Source organism: Equus przewalskii, chromosome 7 (genome assembly GCF_037783145.1).
Source record: "Equus przewalskii isolate Varuska chromosome 7, EquPr2, whole genome shotgun sequence".
NCBI lineage: Eukaryota > Metazoa > Chordata > Mammalia > Perissodactyla > Equidae > Equus > Equus przewalskii.
This window is the reverse complement of record NC_091837.1, coordinates 3762989-3783622: the sequence shown is the minus strand read 5'-3', so window position 1 is coordinate 3783622 and position 20634 is coordinate 3762989. Positions and strand designations below refer to the sequence as shown.

Genomic DNA, 20634 nt, shown 5'->3' with positions numbered 1-20634 from the left:
CCAGAGTGTTCCATGACCTTTGCCACTGGTACTGTTGGTACATAAACGTCTCCATTTTCCATGCCCTCCTGTCAATCTGGGAGAGAAGAACAGATGCAGAATAGCTGGTACAGGAGGCCTGCAGCCTGATTTGGGCAGCTGTAAAGCTTGGTCCTGTCACCTGACCAAATGAGTCCAGAGTTTGGATCCACCCATATATTGTTTGTGGTATTGGGCACCTTAACCATGTGGGCCACTGCAATACCCCAAGTTATACAAAGGAGGCTCATAAGCCATCCAGACCCTTTGGTGATTTGGCAAATATTTGTCCAAAGGGAATAGTGTTAGAGTCACTTACAGTTTCCTTGAGAAGTTTGAAGACGCCACCTGTGGACTCAAACCACAGAATTCAATTGTAATACTGTCCTGATATGTCACCAAGGAAGAGTCCATTGTCATGTTTACTTTAAATGCAAAGAGAGAACTTTTCACCAATTATCTTTATCTTGGCAAGGGACAGTCCTGTATAGGCTTTCTGGGGCCCAGATGACTCACCAGGAGAAGAGGCAGAGTGACGTCTTCCTTGTCGTGGACACCATGCCCTGTCGTTCATCCATCTTCTGTGCTTAGTCCACCAGGTGTTCACATCAGCAGGAACAGAGACCAGTTCAGGTTCTTCTGTGCTCTCTAGCTGTTGACATAGCCAACAGTCAGATTAGTTAGCATGACCAGGGTTTGGTAAACTGGCATAGGTGTGTGTTTGGTCTGTGCTCAACCTGGTGAGAAAAAGAGAGTTAGTAAGAGCAAGACACAGATTGGGAAAGAGCCCAGAGTGGAAACTTAGAGAGGGGGAGTGGACAGATAGAGACCAGCGCTCTCCAGTCGGCTTTCTAAATAAATGACTAAAAGGAATATATATACTCGTTAATAGGAAAAGGTGTGTGTGCATTGGGAGTTTAAAAAGCAAAACGGGGGCTGGCCTAGTGGTGTAGTGGTTAAATTCATGCACTCCGCTTTGGCTACCCAGGGTTCACAGGTTTGGATTCCAGGCACAGACCTAGCACTGCTCGTCAAGCCACGCTGTGGTGGCATCCCACATACAATAGAGGAATATTAGCACATATGTTAGCTCAACAACAATCTTCCTCAAGCAAAAAGAGGATTGGCAGCAGGTGTTAGCTCAGGGCCAATCTTCCTCACAAATAAATAAAAATAAAAGCAACGAGGACATGTAGGTGAAAGCTAGGTTTCTTGATCCATGATCTTGGGAAAAGCTGTCTACTCCATGAGGCCAGCTGCTTCTGGGATCCTGGAATTGGCCCTGGAAATCCTTAGTTTAAGTTCACCTGTGGGGACTGTCTCCCAGTTGTCTTGAGAGTGATGTTCTGGGTCTATTTTGGCGTGGCTTGCAAGGGTCCAGGAAGATTTTTCCTTTATTTTGAAGGCAGTGTAGGTGGTCAGTAGGACTTCAAAATGTTTTTCCCAGTAAGGTGACAGCACATTTTTTTTCTTCTAAAGTCCTGGATAGACACACGATCTCCTGGTCTAAAGGGATGGCAAGGCTTATCAGCAGGTGGAGGCCACACCTCTTTTACCTGTTGATCATATGCTTCAAGTAGACTACTGAATTTTTGTCTATAGCTAGTCATAGCATCAAATTGTTTACTGAAATTCTTATAATCATTTAACCCAGGAATGGAAGGTTTAGAGATGCCAGTAGTCATTGGGCATACAAAAATTATTTCAAAAGGAATCAATCCATGTCTCCTATTTGGAGTTTTCTGGGTCTTTATAAGAACCAAGGGCAGAGCTTCTCTGCATTTAAGCCCGGTTTCTTGCCAGACTTTTCTTAAAGTCCTTTTGATGTCTATAATTTTGCATTCTGCTTGCCCTGATGACTGAGAATGATACAGGAAATGAAATTTCAATGAGCACCCCAGAGTTTCTTCAAGCAAGTGGTTTACTTCTGCTGTAAATGAGCTCCGTGGTCTGATTCAATCTGTAGAGGAAGCCAGAACAGGGAACAACTGCAGTTGTTAATTTCTGTCCCACTGTTGTGGCCTCTGCACGTCTAGTCAGATAGCATTCGGTACATCCACTAACCATGCAGATGATAACTGTAGGGGAGGAAGACACTTCCTCTACCCACTCTGGGTCCTTCTGGCCAGGCAATGAATTAAATTCACGTGAGACAGAATAACAGGAGAAAATTGAACAAAGCCTTGTAACGTGTATATGTGGGAGAGATTCAGGCAAACTGAGCAACTCGCCAAAATGGCAGAGGTTCTCATCTTAAATACCCTCCTCAGCTAAAGGCAAAGGCGGATGTTGGGGGTGGGGGAGTCAGTTAGGGGAGATTACCAGAAAAGCACAGTAAACAAGAGTAAGGTTATTATGCAGATTTAAGCCCTCTCTTTCTACATTGATAAGAGTTTCTAGAGATAAGGTCACCCTCCCTTCTTCCTGGTACAGAGAAGGAGACACCTTTACAGATGGAGATTTCCTTTACAAATGTAAATGTCTCTTAACAAAGGGTAACTCCTGCTTTACAGAGTTTCTTTCATGTCTGCAGTTTTTAAAAGTAACCAGCTCAAAATAATCCTCCTGCCAAAGAGATGTATTTGGGGTGGCCAATTCCAGTCCCCCACATAACCAAAAGGTGAGAATGGCCTACAGCTGGGGCAAGTCTGTAAAGTCCATTTGGAGTGCTGCACAGGGCAGTGCGGGCCTGGGAGGACTTCCTGGGGCACCATGTCATCTCCTAGAATCTTGATAAGGTTGGCAAGTGGTGCACTGAGAAATAATTGGGTCAGAAATTTTGTGGATGCCAGGGAATACCAATTGTCTTTTGGTTCCTTAACTATCCCCTATCTGCACATATGTCCCATTTGGAGGGAGGTAAGTGCAACCTAAAAACTCAAAGGAAAAGGAGCTACAGGAAGTCCCTTGGGCCCAGTGTCTAACCCATGTGATCACTGTTTGAAATAGGCAGGAATTAAGTGACCGTGAGCAATGGCAGTTCCTGCGGAAGTTGAGAATCTGGGGGATTTCCAAACTGTGCCCACAGCATGGCAGACTCCAAAAGCATATGTGGAGTCCATGTACAGAGTGGCAGTTTTCCCTTTTTCTCATGTGCAGGCTCTAGTGACAGCCATGATCCAGCAGCTTGGGTGATTTTACAGTGGGCAAGCAACAAGCTTCAAGCATTTCATGTGGGGAAACTAAGGCATAACCAGTTATGTTTCCCTGGAAATTCCAGTTACAGGAGCCATCACAAAACAGACGTAAGTCTGGGTTGTCTAAAAGGGTGTCTGAGAGATCCTCTCATGGCTTTGAGACCATTTCTATGTTGCAGGGCAATCATGTGGGATGGAGTGGGGCTCTCCATCATCAGAGAGGGGTAATAATGAAGCTGGACTCAAAGTGTCACGACAATGTAAGATGATGGAAGGGTTAGTGAAGAGCACACTTACAGGTGGTGTATGGATCTGTAGAGAGGTGTTGTTTCCTGTGAACTTGGAAAAGAGCAGACACAGCCTGGGGAACATAGAGATGACTGGGAGAGCCTAATGTTAGAGTACTGGCTTTGTCAATCTGCGTAGCAGCTGTGGCCACCACACATAAGCATGAGGCATACATGATGCCACAGGGTCTAGCTGGCATAAAAATATGCTATAGGACGTGTCTGAGAGGCAAAAGACTGTCCTAGAATGCGGGCAGAAGTTCCATTATTTTCATGGCAGTATAGATGAAAAGGTTTGTCAAAATTTGGTAAGCCAAGAGCCGGGGCTGTGGACAAAGCTGATTTTAAGGCTTCACAGGAGTTTCATGGCTCTGAAGGCCAGGAAATAGGCTGTGGGGTGATGTCTGGGAGAAGAGCACATGGAGGGTTAGCAAAGGCTGCAGAATCAGGAATCCACTGGGGCAGTGACCAGCTGCCCCTAGATGGTTACGTAGCTGTTTCTTCATTTTGGGGAGAAGGGTGGAAAAAATGGACTCAAGGCATTTGGGATGAGCTGTTGAATGCCTTGACATGGCTCCTGTCCCGAGTAGGTCCCAGTCGTCTGCACCCGCTGAGGTTCAGATCTGGAGGCTTTATGGCCTCGAGCAGCTCATGCCTTCAGGAGAGTGAGGGGTCTGTAAGGGCTCCCTGTTTACTCTGATTACAGAGTAGAAGGTCGTCCACATACTGAACAGGAGTGGAGCCTTGAGTGAAGGCTACAGAATCCACGTGGGCTGTAGGATTGGGGAAAATATGAGGGGGACTCACAATATCCCTGAGGAAGGCAAGTCCATGTTAATTCCCTCCGTTTAAGCATAAATGCAAAAAGAACTTGTGAGTCGGGGTGCAAAGGAATTGAAAAGAATGCTGAGCAGAGGTCAACTCCTGTCACCCAGGCTGTACCAGCAGGAATTGAGGTCAGGATGACAGGAATTACAAGACTTTATGTCTGAAGCCTAGAACAAATCTATAGACTTGGTTCCCATCTGAGTGAAACTTGCCTTCTTTTTTCACTGGCAATTCTCGACGCAAATAATCCATAACCAATCTAGATATGAAAATTGGAGTGGGTTTATTATGAGCCAGCCCTGAGGACCATATAGCTCAGAAGAGCCCTTTCACAAAGGAAGGGAACACTCCGAAGAAGTGGGGGTGTACAGAGTGGTTATATACTGTCCAAGAGTGTGCAGCACACGTGAATGGAACGTGCCTTTTCCAATAGCCATGAGATTGCTTTGCTGGCACAGCAATTCGGTGAACACAGCAGGTCTGTGGTTGCAAAGTGGGTGGTCACACGGTGAGCGCAGCAGGTCAGCGATCAATCCTAGGTGTAGGGAGAGATGCTTATACTTAAGGAAATGCTGATGGGCAAGTTACATCCTTATCTTTAAGGGCATTGTTCTTTTCTTTGGGACGTAGTAAATACTTAAAGCAGATTTATAGTCCATGCTCAACAGGCCACATCAGACCCTATTAGGAAAAAAAGGCCAGGCTGAGTTAGTTTTAACCAAAATGGCTTCCTCATATACTCCATATATCTTATTGTTTGTCATTTGTTTGTCACAAGATTGGAGTGTTACAGGGGAAGGAAGTAAGAACTAGTCCACCCTGTTGCACAAGGGGGTCTCTTATAGGTTCAGTTCCTCACTCTGTGTCTCTGCAGAGCACGTATTGGACTTCTGATATACACAGTTCATTGTTTGTCTTAGTAATGTGCATGGTAACAATCCTACTTCATTTGCATCTGTGGCACAGAGACTAATGGGGACATCATTTAAAGACTCATTCTCTGGGGCTGGCAGGGTGGTGCAGCAGTTAAGTTTGCACATTCTGCTTCTCAGCGACCCAGGGTTCGCTGGTTCAGATCCCAGGTGCAGACATGGCACCGCTTGTCAAGCCATGCTGTGGTAGGCGTCCCATATATAAGGTAGAGGAAGATGGGCACAGATGTTAGCTCAGGGCCAGTCTTCCTAAGCAAAAAGAGGAGGATTAGCAGCAATTAGCTCAGGGCTAATCTTCCTCAAAAAAAAAAAAAAGGAGCAGGACAATCTCTCTCCAATGCCCTGGTTTCCTGCAAGACCTGCAAGTGTCTGGAGGTGAATAGGGAGCCCTCTGAGTGGGCTTCAGTTTCCTCTCACAGTTACATTTCTCCTTCTCTAAAGATTCAAGTTGTAAAGCTAGAAGAGTTGCTGTTAATTCTTTTTTTTCTTCTGCTTTCCTGCTGACTATTTTCAAAGAACTGTGTAGCAGCCTCCATTATTATGCATAATGGCTGCCCTGACCCACCAACCACACTATTGAGTTTCTTTTTTTATATCAGGAAGAAAATTTCCTACTAAAGCAGAAATTGGGCAATTCCTGTGTTTGGGGCTTCCGGGTTCAATGCACTGCGGCTTTGAAAAGTTTGTATGAAATGTTCCACAAAGGCCTTTGGATGTTCCTCATTCTGAGTGCATGATTCCATTTTTGCCCAATTAACTTTAGGAGGAAACAGCTCTAAAATGGCTCCTATTCACCCTTGAGTGTCATCCTCGAGCAGAGCCACTTCCTGGTCACTTGCAGGAGGGCCTGGGAGAGGGTCTGGCCCTCTATTTCCCCTGTGAGGGGGTTTCCTCCAGGGGGCCCCCTGGCCTGTGTGATAACTACAGTGTAATCCTGGGCTGGAAGAACCCCCTTAGCAGCCAGCCACGATCTCCGTGGGTGGGATTATGAACAGCCACTGACCTTTCTATGTCCTCTCTAAATTTAGTGGGATCTTCTGACCATGGAGGCAGGAGAGGTTTATAATTTCATAGATGGGCTGTGTCCAGGGGACATGAACTGTCTGCAGTGGAGGTCCAGGGCACATCCACAGGGGACCCTGCATGGACTGCCTGACGCCGGCAGAGCCTGATGACAGAGCCCTGGAAAGCAGGAGAACTTAGAAGGGGCAGCAAATCAGCCTTCCTGCCTTTCCTGGCTGCTTCCACTGAATTCACTTCCTGGCTTCAGCATTTACACCAGTGGCCTGTGTGCCCCTAGCTTGGGGGTCAGGCCTGAGGGCCCCCTGTGAGTCTCCTAAAGAGAGGGGAGTGAAGATGGGCAGCTGGATGCTGTCTGGAGGAGTTGGGGTTTTAGGATCTATGGGAACTGACTGAGGAGCTAAGTCTTGAGAAGGGGAGTTGAAACCAGGGACCCAGAGACCCCCCCAGATCTTCCAGGGGCTCAGGGACAGGGAGCTGGGGGTACAGGGGAGCATAGGAGGGAGGAGAAGGGGAATTTCCCTTAAATTTGCTTTTTAATCTTTGTTCTAAGTGTGACTTCTGGTCTTTCATTTTATTAAGGGATTCCCTAAGGCTAGCCGTTATATTTTGGGGGGTTTTCTTTTCAATTTGATCTTCCCATAAATATCAATGTCAGCTGCTTGTGAGGAGAGTGCTCTCAAATAGTTTTCAAATATAGACTTTTTTCCAATTCAAAGCATCCATCATCGGACCATTGATGAGGATGATCTCCATTTGTATATTTATTCCAATAGCAACTCGATGCAATGAGCCTTTTTTTAAAATTTTTTATTGAGTTAATGATCGGTTACAATCTTGTGAAATTTCAGTTGTACATTAGTGTCTGTCAGTCGTGTTGTAAGTGCAACCCTTCACCCTTTGTGCTCACTCCCCCACCCCCCTTTCCCCTGGTAGCCACTAATCTGTTCTCTTTGTCCACATGTTTAAATTCCTCATATGAGTGGAGTCATACAGAGTTCGTCTTTCTCTATCTGGCTTATATCACTTAACATAATTCCCTCAAGGTCCATCCATGTTGTTGTGAATGGGATGATTTTATCCTTTTTTATGGCTGAGTAGTATTCCATTCTATATTCCATATATTTATCCAATCATCTGTTAATGGGCACTTAGGTTGCTTCCATGTCTTGGCTATTGTAAATAATGCTGCAATGAGCATAGGGGTGCATGGGACTTTTGGAATTGCTGACTTCAAGTCCTTTGGATAGATACCCAGTAGTGGGATGGCTGGGTCATAAGGTATTTCTAGTTTTAATTTTTTGAGAAATCTCCGTACTGTTTTCCATAGTGGCTGCACCAGTTTGCATTCCCACCAACAGTGTATGAGGGTTCCTTTTTCTCCACAACCTCTCCAACATTTGTCACTTTTTGTTTTGGATATTTTTGTCATTCTAATGGGTGTAAGGTGATATCTTAGTGTAGTTTTGATTTGCATTTCCCTGATGATTAGTGACAATGAGCATCTTTTCACATGTCTACTGGCCATCCGTATATCTTCTTTGGAGAAATGTCTGTTCATGTCCCCAGCCCATTTTTTGATCGGATTTGATTTTTTGTTGTTGAGGTGTGTGAATTCTTTATATATTATGGAGATTAACCCTTTGTCGGATAAGTAATTTGTAAATATTTTTTCCCAACTAGTGTGTTATTTTTCTGTTTCAATCCTGTTTTCCCTTGCCTTGAAGAAGCTCTTTAGTCTGATGAAGTCCCATTTGTTTATTCTTTCTATTGTTTCCCTCGTCTGAGGAGTTATGGTGTCCGAAAAGATCCTTTTGATACTGATGTCAAAGAGTGTACCACCTATATTCTCTTCTAGAAGACTTATTGTTTCAGGTCTAATCTTTAGATCTTTGTGCCGGAGTCCAGCTCCAACAGAGTCCAGGTTCCTGAGGGATGAATGGCGTTGGCAAAGGGAATGAGACTGCACACCAAGTTGGTGAAAGCAAGTCTGAAGTCTTTATTGTCAAGTGTACGTTTATATATATTTTGAGGATTAAATAAGCGTGTGGGGTACATCTATTTTCTCTCCTGAAGTAGCTTGGTTTTTCCCCATGATATCATTTTACTTCCCTAATTTATTTGGGTCATCAGCAATTTCTAAAGGTTACTTCCCTTATTCAGTCTTGGGAAAGAACTGTTCTTTTCATTTTCTGGGTAAGTACAGTTAATATTTATAGATCTCTACAGTATTCTTTGCAGGGGACGAGACTCGGGTTATGCTGGAGGACGGAACAAGCCCTGGGGCAAAGGTGAGCCAAGGTACGTCTAGACCAGGCACATACAGGTCCCCACATCCTCCTATATAACTTCCACACTGAGACATCTGACCCTTTAACCCTCTTTCCTCAGCAGGGCCCTGGGGATGTTGAAGGAGTGTTAGTCAGAAGAGGGTCTTTCTTGTCTATTACAGTGGTAGTGACAGCAGTTTGAGCAAGGAGGGCCCTCGGCCGTTCCTGCTGGGGTTGCTTTGTAACTCCCGTGCTTTGTGTGCCCAGACTGTGTCACTGGGCTGCAGTGGTTGCAGGATGGCGTCCGGCATCTTTGATCCATTTTGAGTTTATTTTGGTGAGTGGTGAAAAAGAATGGTTAATTTTCATTCTTTTACATGTAGCTTTCCAGTTTTCCCAGCACCATTTGTTGAAGAGACTTTCTTTCCTCCATTGTATGCCCTCAGCTCCTTTGTTGAAGACAAGCTGTCCATAGATGTGTGGTTTTATTTCTGGGCTTTCAGTTCTGTTCCATTGATCTGTGCACCTGTTTTTGTACCAGGACCATGCTGTTTTGATTACTGTAGCTTTGTAGTATGCTTTGAAGTCAGGGATTGTGATACCTGCAGCTTTGTTCTTCTTTCTCAGGATTGATTTGGCGATTGGGGGTTTTGTTGCCCCCGATGAATTTTAGGATTCTTTGTTCAATGTCTGTAAAGAATGTCATTGGGATTCTGATTGGGATAGCATTGAATCTGTAGATTGCTTTAGGTAGAATGGACATTTTAACTATGTTTATTCTTTCAATCCATGTGCATGGAATGTCTTTCCACCTCTTTCTGTCATCATCCATTTCTTTCAGGCAAGTCTTGTAGTTTTTGTTGTATAGGTCTTTCACTTCCTTGGTTAAATTTACCCCAAAGTATTCTATTCTTTTTGTTGAGATTGTGAATGGGATTGAGTTCTTGAGTTCTTTTTCTGTTAGCTCGTTGTTAGAGTATAGAAATGCTACTGATTTATGTATGTTGATTTTATACCCTGCAAATTTGCTGTAGCTGTTGATTAATTCTAATAGTTTTCCTATGGATTCTTAGGGATTTTCTATATATAAGATCATGTCGTCTGCAAACAGCGAGAGTTTCACTTCTTCATTGCCTATTTGGATTCCTTTTATTTCTCTTTCCTGCCGCATTGCTCTGGCCAACACCTCCAGTACTATGTTGAATAAGAGTGGTGAAGGTGGGCACCCTTGTCTTGTTCCTGTTCTCAGAGGGATGGCTTTCAATTTTTGCCCATTGAGTATGATGTTGGCTGTGGGTTTTTCATATATGGCCTTTATTATGTTGAGGTACTTTCCTTTTATACCCATTTTATTGAGAGTTTTTATCATAAATGGATGTTGGATCTTGTCAAATGCTTTCTCTGCATCTATTGAGATGATCATGTGGTTTTTCTTTCTCATTTTGTTAATGTGGTGTATCACGTTGATTGACTTGCAGATATTGAACCATCCCTGTGTCCCTGGTATAAATCCCACTTGATCATGGTGTATAATCTTTTTAATGTATTGTTGTATTCGGTTTGCCAAAATTTTGTTGAGGATTTTTGCATCTATGTTCATCAGTGGTATCGGCCTGTAGTTCTCCTTCTTTGTGTTGTCCCTGTCAGGTTTTGGGATCAGGGTGATGTTGGCTTCATAGAATGTGTTAGGGAGTGCTCCATCTTCCTCAATTTTCTGGAATAGTTTGAGAAGGATAGGTATTAAATCTTCTTGGAATGTTTGGTAGAATTCTCCGGAGAAGCCGTCTGGTCCTGGACTTTTATTTTGGGGGAGGTTTTTTTTTGTTTTTTTTTTTTTGGAGGAAGATTAGCCCTCAGCTAACTACTGCCAGTCCTCCTCATTTTGCTGAGGAAGCCTGGCTCTGAGCTAACATCCGTGCCCATCTTCCTCTAGTTTATACGTGGAATGCCTACCACAGCATGGCTGCCAAGCAGTGCCATGTCCACACCCGGGATCCGAACCAGCGCACCCCGGGCCGCCGAGAAGCGGAACGTGCGAACTTAACCGCTGCGCCACCGGGCCGGCCCCTTGGGGGGGGTTTTGATTCCTGTTTCAATTTCTTTACTTGCAATTGGTCTATTCAGATTCTCTATTTCTTCCTGCTTCAGTTTAGGGAGGTTGTAAGAGTCTAAGAATTTATCCATTCCTTCTAGGTTGTCCAATTTGTTGGCATATAGTTTTTCATAGTATTCTCTTATGATCCTTTGTATTTCTGCGGTATTTGTTGTGATTTCTCCTCTCTCATGTCTAATTTTATTTATTTGAGTCTTCTCTCTTTTTTCTTAGTGAGTCTGGCTAAGGGTTTGTCAATTGTGTTAATTTTTTCGAAGAACCAACTCTTTGTTTCATTGATCCTTTCTACTGTCTTTTTTGTTTCAATATCATTATTTCTGCTCTAATTTTTATTATTTCCCTCCTTCTACTGACTTTTGGCTTTGTTTGTTCTTCTTTTCCTAATTCTGTTAGGTGTCGTTTGAGATTGCTTATCTGAGATTTTTCTTGTTTATTGAGGTGAGCCTGTATTGCAATGAATTTCCCTCTTAGGACTGCTTTTGCTGCATCCCAAGTGAGTTGGCATGGTGTGTTTTCATTTTCATTTGTCTCCAGATAATATTTGATTTCTTCTTTAATTTCTTCAATAATCCATTGTTCAGTAGCGTGTTGTTTAGTCTCCACATTTTTGCCCCTTTCCCAGCTTTATTCTTGTAGTTGATTTCTAGTTTCATCACATTATGATCAGAAAAGATGCTTGATATTATTTCACCCCTCTTGAATTTATTGATGCTTGCTTTCTTTCTCAAGATATGGTCTATCCTTGAGAATGTTCCATGCACACTTGAGAAGAATGTGTAACCTGCTGTTTTTGGATGGAGAGTTCTATATATATCTATTAAGTCCATCTGGTCTAATTTTTCATTTTATTCTATAATTTCCTTGTTGACTTTCTGTCTGGATGATCTATCCATTGGTATTAATGCGGTGTTGAGGTCCCCTACTATTATTGTATTGTTGTTGATGTCTCCTTTTAGTTTCGTTAATAGTTGCTTTACAAATTTTGGTGCTCCTGTGTTGGGTGCGTATATATTTATAAGTGTTATGTCATCTTGGTGGAGTGTCCCTTTTATCATTATATACTGTCCCTCTTTGTCTTTCTTTATCTGTTTTGCTTTGAAATCTATTTTTTCTGATATAAGTATGGCAACACCTGCTTTCTTATGTTCATTATTAGCTTGGAGTATTGTCTTCCATCCCTTCACTCTGAGTCTGTTTGTCTTTGGGGCTGAGGTGTGTTTTTGGAGGCAGTACATTGCTGGGTCTTGTTCTTTAATCCATCCTGCCACTCTGTGTCTTTTGATTGAAGAGTTCAATGCATTTACATTTAGAGTGATTATTGAAATGTGGCAGCCTAACACTGCCATTTTATCACTTGTTTTCCAGTTCTCTTGCATTTCCTTTGTTTCTCGTCCCATGATTTTTGGACTGCTAATTCAGGTAGGCAGATTTCTATATTGGCTTTCTTGTTTGTAATTTGTGTCTTTATTCTTGTTATTTGTTTAGTGGTTACCAAGTGGTTTGTATAAAACATCTCATAGATGAGTTAGTCCATTTTCTGATAGCTTCTTATTTCCTTAGATTAAGACGTTCCATCCCTTTTCTCTTCCCCTTCTAGGTTGTTATTGTCACTTTATTTTCCTCTTCTTTCTTCTGTTGTGAGTTTGTGGTTAAAATGACAAGATTATATTTATTCTTGGTGTTTCCCTTCCTTTTATCTTTAATGTTGTACTTAGGCTTTGCTAACCTATTCTGATGGAGAGCTGCAATTTTATCACTTTGCCTTTCTACTTATCTCCTTTGCTCTGGGTTTTGTAACCCCATTCCTTTTTTTGATTTTTCAGGTATGAGGGTCTTCCTGAGCATTTCTTGTAGGGGAGGTCTTGTGGCAATAAACTCCCTTAACTTTTGTTTATCTGGGAAAGTTTTTTATTTCTTCATCATATTTGAAGGATATTTTTGCTGGATGGAGTATTCTTGGCTGCAAGGTTTTGTCCTTCAGAGTTTTGAATATATCATTCCATTCTCTTCTAGCCTGTAAGGTATCTGCTGAGAAATCTGCTGACAGCCTTATGGGGGTTCCTTCGTAGGTTATTTTCTTCTGCCTTGCTGCCATTAGTATTTTCTCTTCATCATTGACTTTTACAAGCTTCACTACTATATGCCTTGGGGTTGGTCTTTTTACATTGATAAAGTTTGGAGATCTATTGGCTTCTGTCACATGGAGTCCCATCTCTCTCCCCACGTTTGGAAAGTTCTCAGCCATTATTTCTTTGAACAGGCTTTCTGCCCTCTTCTCCTTCTCTTCTCCCTCTGGGATACCGATAATCCTTATGTTGCATTTCCTAATTGAGTCAGATAATTCTCGGAGAGTTTCTTCATTTCTTTTTATTCTTAGTTCTCTCTCCTCCACTATCTGCAGCATTTCTATATTTCTATCCTCCAAATTGCTAATTCTGTCCTCCATATTATCAACCCCACTGTTCAGAGAGTCCAGATTTTTCTTAATCTCCTCCATTGTGTTCTTCATCTCCAATATTTCTGATTGTTCTACTTTATAGTATCAAGCTTTTTTGTAACTAGCTCCTAAACTTGTTGAGTTGTCTATCTGTATTCTTTTTTAACTCATTGAGTTTTTCAATGATGGCTGTTTTGAATTCATTGTCATTCAGGTTGTAGGTTTCATTGTCTTTGGGATTGTTTTCTGGGTACTTGTCATTTTCCTTCTGTTCTGGAGATTTAATATATTTTTTAATACTGCTTGATGGCATGGATTTGTGCCTCTGCATAGAGATAGAGTTTAGTTACTGCTTCCACTTGCTTCTACTGGAGTGTGTGGGGGGGGAGAAGCTGTTTAATCTGTACCAACCAGGATCCCTGTCACCTGTTGCTGACCAGACCTTGGCCCCTCCTCATAGTCACAGTGGTCCTGTGGGGTCTCTCATCAGTTGTGGGGACAATCCCAAAGGGGCCTCAGGTTGCTCATGCCTACTGTCACAGACCACCTATACGTGCTCCCTCCTTAGGGTCTGCAGTAGTGTTATGGACTTTCATAATGGCCAGGAGCAGGTTCACCTAGATTCACAGCTCTGTCACTGTCAGGGCCTGCAAGATCTCACTTGTCCACTATGGGCCACAGCAGAGCTATGGGTATCTACTGCAGTCTGTGGTTAGCTCGCCCAGCTGTGCTTCTTTTGCCTCAGGGCCTTCCAGCCTTATGATTGCCGGGTGGGGCCTCTCCACTAACGCTGTGCAGAGGCTTTCACTGTAGCTGCTGTGGGACCATGGATGTTCCCCCTGGACTGTGGAGGAGGGCCACTGGGGCTCCAGCCTGCCCCCACCCACTCACACAGGCTAACTGGTTGTCCCTTGACCCCCCTGGGACACTGCCAGAGTCTGTGAGTCAGAGGCGGCAGGCGTGCTGCTGCCCTGCCTGGGATCCTCCTGTCCCAGAGCCTCGCAGCATTCTGAATGCTGGGTGGGGCCTCTCTGCTAATGCCAAGTACAGGCTTTCCCTACAGCTGCTATCAGACCATGGATTTTCCCACTGGGCTTAGGGGCAATTTCAAGGGCTTAGGTAGGGCTGTAGTCACCTGTTTCCACCATCGCTCTGCCAGTGCATGCACACACCTGCCCTTGGTGCCTGGCAATGCTATGGGCGTGTCCGCTGGAAGCAAGTCACTTACAGGTACTAGGCTGTCCAGGGGTTAGGGGTCAGAGAGTTTTCACCTATCTCCACCTCCTTCCGGGGGGAAGTCCATCCACCTTCCGATGTATAGCAGCACGGGTCTCTCAGGCGTCCTGAGATGCTGTGTGGATATCCTTTGTTGACTGATGAATGTCCAATTAGTTGTAGGTTCGAAGGGGGAGAGACAAAGAAGACTACTCACTCCGCCATGTTGCTGATGTCACTCTTCCTCTATTTTCTGTGGGACGCCACCACAGTGTGGCTTGATGAGTGGTGCTGTGTCCGCACCCAGGATCCGAACCTGTGAACCTTGGGCCATCAAAGTGGAGTAAACGAACTTAACCACTATGCCTCCAGGCTGGCCCCTGCAATGATTTTTGTATACTGATTTTGTATCCTGCACCTTTGCTAAAACTGTTTATTAGTTCTAATACTTTTTCTGTGGATTCCTTAGGTTTTTCTCTACATAAGATCATGTCATCTGAGGCTAGAGATAGTTTTGCATCTTCTTTTCCAATCTGGATTCCTTTTATTTCATGTTCTCACCTAATTGCCATGACCAGAGCCCCCAGTAAAATGTTGGGTACAAGTGGTGAGAGGACCTCCTGATGCTGTTCCTGAGCAAAGGGAAAGCTTTCAGTCTCTCACCACTGAGCACAGCAGCCAAGGGATTTTTGTGGATGGTTTTCATCAGTTTGAGGGCGGTCCCTTCTATTCCAGGTTTGTTCACTGATTTTTTTGTGTGTCTTTTGAGACACTCATGTGGTTTTTGTCGTTTATTGTATTAGACTGGCATACTACATTGACTGATTTTCATATGTTAATTAATCTTGCATTCCTGCGATAAATCCCCCCTTGGTCCTTTTTATATGTTGCTGGATTCAATTTGCTAATATTTACTTGAGCAATTCTGCATCTGTATCCACGCTGGTCTCTAGTTTTCTTTCCTTGTGACGTCTTTGTTGGCTTTTGTGTCACGGTGCTCCTGGCTGTGTAGGACGAGGTGGGAAGTGTTCTCTCTTCTTCTGGTATTTTTGGTGCTTTCTCTTCACTGCATCTCCATGTGTTGCTCTGTGTGACTGCCTTGCTCAGTGGGGTCCAGCACTTGGCCCAGCTGTGTCCCTGGAAGCTTACCGTTTACTGCATCTACCATGTTTGACCACGAGTATCCATTGGATGTTGGCCCCTGTGAAGGGTGGTGTGGTGAGAACCCCTCTCTGGGGAGATGAAAAGTCAGTTTTCTGAAACCTTGCACACCAGCTCTCAGGTGGCCATCAGTCAGGCCTTGGGGGAGCTCCAGTTACACAACTGCCCAGGCCTCTTGGTTGGAAATGCACTTTTCTGGGTTTCTGTGAAGGCGTTTCAGAACAAGGAACATCTGCTTGCAGGGCTGACTCCTCCCGCACCTCGCTCCTGTGTGACCTAAACATAACAGCAGACATTCCTTGTTCTGAAACGCCTTCACAGAAACCCAGAAAAATGCATTTCCAACCAAGAGGGCTGGGCAGTTTTGTAATTGAAGTGGGAGCCCATCTGAGAAGTTCCTCAAGACAATGTCAGCCAAATACCAGAATGGAGCAAGGGGCTGGCTAAGGCAGAGTGCTCCAAAGGGCATCATCTTGTCTGGGAGTCCACCCCTGTCACCAGCCCACTGAGCCAGACAGCCTGCAGGTGCCCCTAACGTCCTATTCCACAAACCGCATAGAAACCTGATGACATGGAGAGAGTTCTGGGGAAGAGGATGACTGTTTTGGTTTTGCTTTGCTTGGATGGATTATCCTCATTTTGCTGTGAACAAGTTCACACCCTGTGACACCAACCTTTCCACTTTCACAGGAGTGGGAAGAGCAGAAGGACACTGACCCCTCAGTCCCAGAAATACATAAGCCTGAGGGGTTTGTGTTGGTCACGTGATGAGATACGTGATGTGTCCCCATTTTGCAGGGACTGGCATGGAGCAGATGCTTAGTCCACGACACCTCTCAAGGGTATCCACAAGTGGGGAGCGATCATTCAGTTCCCCAGGCTTGACAGTTACTCCTGGGCTAGGAGGAGCTGCCATTGGTGTCTGAGGGGCCCTAGGGGTACCCCAAGCTGGAGGGCTGGAGGTCATCCCCAGGGGTCTGCTTGCCACCTTTCAGGACACTGTCTGTAGCTGGAAGCTCAGAACAGCCAGCAAGAGCTCTGCCAATTCACAGAACACTCCCCACAGCCGGGCACTCCCTTGTCAGTGGGTGAGGGTGGCTTACTGCCATCCCATTGTGCCAGAGGTCAGGGACTGCCCAGGGCCTCTCAGCTACATTCAGACCCTCATCTTACCAGTGTCTTGCCTGACTCCCGCAGCCCCCACACCTCCCAGGGTCGAGGCGCCTGGATGGTGCCCAGCTGGTGGGGTTTGTGTGTTGGGATGAGGAATCATGTAGGGTATCAGCAGCAGTGTTAACTGGGTGGGCTCCAGATCCCTCCCAGATCTGGACCTTAGCCTCCACCCACCTCCTGAGGCCACCCCGGTGACCTGGGCTAGTCAGTTTCCTGGAGGCCTGAGCTTCCTCATCTGTGAACTGGGCATAGTCATAGGGCTTCTCCAGAACCTGGGGAGCTCTGGCCTTGACCGTGTGAGTTGTGGGTAGGGTGGTCTGAGTGCATGTGGGATCATGAGGCAGGGTCCAGTGCTGGATCTGGCGCCCAGGGGTGGGGTGGGGACTGAGCACTGAGGGGCAGCAATGGGGACATCAGGGCAGTCAGAGCAAGTCCTGTGTGGTTGAACTCAGCCAGAGAGGTCATGAAGCCTAGGGCACCTAGGGACAGGGGTGTGGCAAAAGTGACTCTGGCACTGATGAGGCAGCAGTGTGTCAAGGTGCAGGGGAGGGAAGCAGGGCCTTGGCATTGGGCACAGGGCCCAGGGTGCCCCCTGCTCCCGGTGGGGTGAAATGGTAGACCAAACTGGCATGAACATCGTCAGGTGGCCACCTGGGCAAAGCCCAGGGCCACAGAGTCACTCCAATCCTGGGTTCTGGGGGCCTGGCCCTGTTCTTGGGAAGCCTTGGATTTCCAGCGTGCTCTGGGATCCCAGACCATGGGAGGGGTTTCTAGGCGGGCTCCCTGGGGCTGCCCCCTCCCCACTCTCAGGGCCCCTCCAAAACACACCCTCTATGCCTACAGGCAGGCTGAAGGGATCCCCACGCTTCCCTGTGGCCTCCTGCCCACCCTGCTGCCAGTCCCTGAGCCTGCCTCATCCACCCCTGCAGCTGCCAGTGGTTCCAGGCTTGGGTCCTCAGGGCAGGGTCAGAGCAAGGACTGAAGGCTGGTCAGGACCCGGCTGGGCAACCTGTCACTCCTCTCTCACCCTGATAGGTGCCAGCAGCTGACTTGGTGCTCATCTCAGCTGCCCACCATGGCCTGGGGGCTGCCCAGCACCGCCAGCCTGGCGCGCTTCTGCCAGAAACTGAACCGGCTGAAGACACTGGAGGAGCCCACCAGGGAGACGTCGCTGAGGCGCCACCTGACTACACTGGACCTTACCCTTCAAGGTGTGGGTGGTATGGTTGGCTTAGGCCTCTACATCCTCACAGGCACTGTGGCCAAGTGGATGGCTGGCCCTGCAGTGCTTGTGTCCTTCAGCGTGGCTGCCGTGGCCTCCCTGCTCACAGCCCTATGCTATGCAGAGTTTGTAGTGCGTGTGCCCTGCAGGGGCTCTTCCTACCTGTTCACCTATGTGTTCACGGGCGAGCTGTGGGCCTTCCTCGTTGGCTGGATCGTGCTCATCCAGTGGCTCATTGGTGTAGCTGCCATGGCCCGCGTCTGGAGCAGCTACCTGGACGTCATCTTTAGCTACCGCATCCGCAGCTTCACCGAGGCCCATGTGGGCATCTGGCAGGTGCCCTTTCTGGCCCGGTACCCAGACTTCTTGGCTGCTGGCATCATACTTTTGTTCTTGGCTTTCGTCTCCTGTGGAGGTCGTGTCTCTTCCTGGGTCAACCACATCTTCTCCGCCATCAGTCTCATCGTCATCCTCTTCATCATCATCCTGGGGTTTGTCCTGGCCCACCCACACAACTGGAGTGCTGAGGAGGGCGGCTTTGCACCCTTCGGCTTCTCCGGCATCATGACTGGCGCCGCCACCTGCTTCTATGCCTTTGCAGGCTTTGGTGCCATTGCTGCCTCCAGTGTTGAGGCCCGGAACCCAAAGCGAACAGTGCCTATGGCCCTTGCCATCTCAGTTGGTGTAGTGGCTGGCGCCTACATCCTCGTCTCCACAGTCCTCACACTCATGGTGCCCTGGCACAACCTGGACCCTGACTCAGCACTCGCTGATGCCTTCCATCAGCAGGGCCATAGCTGGGCAGCCTTCATCGTGGTGGCTGGTGCAATCTGTGGTAAGGGGCCCATCTGGACAAGGTGGGAGGGAACAGGGTGGAGGGGCCTCCAGGGGACACATCTCCCCATCTGGGCCTGTGCTCCCAATTGCATCCTGGGCCCAGAAGGTGCTAATGATTAGACTATCCACCCGGGCTTGTTGGGATGGACCTACTCACCACCCCTCCCAGTTGTACACAGCACGTTAGTTCTGGGGATGTGCTTCCAGATCCTTCCAGGCGGAAGGACTCAGCCCTCATCAGATTCTCCAGTGGGCCTGTCACCTAAACTGGGATGTCCCATTCCTGGGTGGTGAGGGGGAGCAATCCTGCACCCCACATACACTCACACTTGTTCTCAGAGCCCAGAGAAACTCATGCCCATGTGCCCAAGGGACCACCCATGCCTGGCCCCCAGCAGCAGCCCCTGTGGGCCTGTGCATCATGCTGACCAGTCTCCCACCCTCTGTCACAGCCATAATCACTCTCCTGCTCAACATCCTCTTGTTCGTGCCACGCATGGTCTGTGCCATGTCTGCCGACGGGCTCTTCTTCCAGGTGTTTGCCTGCGTGCACCCCCGGACTCAAGTGCCTGTGGTGGGCATCCTGGTATTTGGGGTCCTCATGGCTTTCCTGGCACTGCTGCTGGACCTCGAGGCACTGGTCCAGTTCCTGTCCATCGGAATAATGCTGGAACTCACTGTCCTGACCACCAGCATTATCATTCTACGCTTCCGAAAGTCCCCTCCATCCAGTTCTCAGGGCCCAGGCAGCCCTGTGGGCACTGAGCAGGCCTCAGCCCCTGAGCCCGGGCAGCTGCGACCAGCCCTGAGGCCCTACCTCCGCTTCCTGGGTGGGTGCAGACCTGGAGCCGCTGTGGCTTGGTCCCTCAGTGTCCTGGTGGCCTCGGCCATCACCCTGGACTGCGTGCTGGTCTTTGGGGACTCGGCCCTGCACCTCCCACCGTGGGGCTACACCCTGCTGCTCCTGCTCAGCTCCGCCACGTTTCTGCTCAGTCTCCTCGTCCTGGGGGCCCACCAGCAGCAGCGCCGGCAGGACACCTTTCAGGTACTTCCTCCAGCCAGCGCCTACCACTCTCAGCCCAGCCAGCTCCCTTCACCTCTTCCTCCTCTGCCGTGGCAGGATGCACCAGGGCCGCAGGGCAGGGGAGGCCAGTGCCCCACACCCCTCTCTCTGCATGGCGGGTGGGCCCTTGTCTCCGGAATCTCCAGAGGCAGAGAAAGGCTCTGTGGACTCCCAAGAAATCAGGCCCTGCGCCAGCAGCCCTTCCCTGCAGCCCAGCCCAGCCCTGCCCTTGTCCCCTCAGGTTCCCATGGTGCCCCTGACTCCCGCCCTGAGCATCCTCCTCAACGTCTTCCTCATGCTGCACCTGAGCTATGTGACCTGGCTGGGCTTCTCCATCTGGTTGTTGATCGGTGAGTGGGGACCAGGCTGGGACCCTGGGGGGCCGCAGGAGGAAGGAAAGCAGGTAAGCAGGGCTGCGACTTGCCCCTCATGCTTGTGCCACCCTTGCAGGACTCGTGGTGTATTTTGGCTACGGCATCAGGCACAGCAAGGAGAACCAGCAGGAGCGGCCCAGGTTGATGGCCACACACAGCAGCCTGAAGATGGTGCCAGCCCTGCAGCCCCCCAGCCAGGCACCGGCCCAAGAGCCTGGCCACATGGAGGAGCCAACCAGTCCATGAGGACCACTGGGGCTTCTCTGCCCTCCCCCACCTTCTCAGGAGGCCAAAAGAACTGGCAGTCCCTCTATCTGGGGCAGCTCGGGTTTTCACACCTTGCCATGCCGGGGGGTCCTCAGAACATCAGCCCAGATGCTGAGCTTCGAGTCTGTGGGAGTGGGCCATGGCCACTGCTCGTGTGGTGAACTCTGCCCAGCGCCATCCAGTTTATGACCAAGTCCAGCTACCTGGGCACGTGGAGTAGGGTGGGCAGGGAAGAGGCCTGAGCCCCAGGGACCCATAATAATAACAGGTCGGCCAGCCA

At 47.7% G+C, this 20634-nt stretch overlaps 1 protein-coding gene across 8 annotated transcripts in view; it reads left to right on the top strand.

Annotated features, from left to right (window-relative positions):
* LOC139084648 (cationic amino acid transporter 4-like) overlaps positions 1 to 20634 on the top strand; it is a 27480-nt gene extending 6846 nt beyond the window's left edge. For 2 of the 8 annotated variants that reach the window (XM_070628290.1, XM_070628288.1), the window contains exons 2-5: positions 17627 to 18648; positions 19103 to 19695; positions 19955 to 20063; positions 20164 to 20634. In XM_070628290.1, coding sequence (XP_070484391.1) covers positions 17667 to 18648; positions 19103 to 19695; positions 19955 to 20063; positions 20164 to 20333 — 1854 coding nt within the window. In that variant the 5' untranslated portion in view covers positions 17627 to 17666 and the 3' untranslated portion in view covers positions 20334 to 20634. Of the gene's footprint in view, positions 1 to 8370; positions 8419 to 8451; positions 8524 to 8602; positions 8830 to 11883; positions 12025 to 17626; positions 18649 to 19102; positions 19696 to 19954; positions 20064 to 20163 lie in introns of those variants that run through there. The other 6 variants (XM_070628287.1, XM_070628289.1, XM_070628292.1 and 3 more) reach the window with 6 other exon arrangements.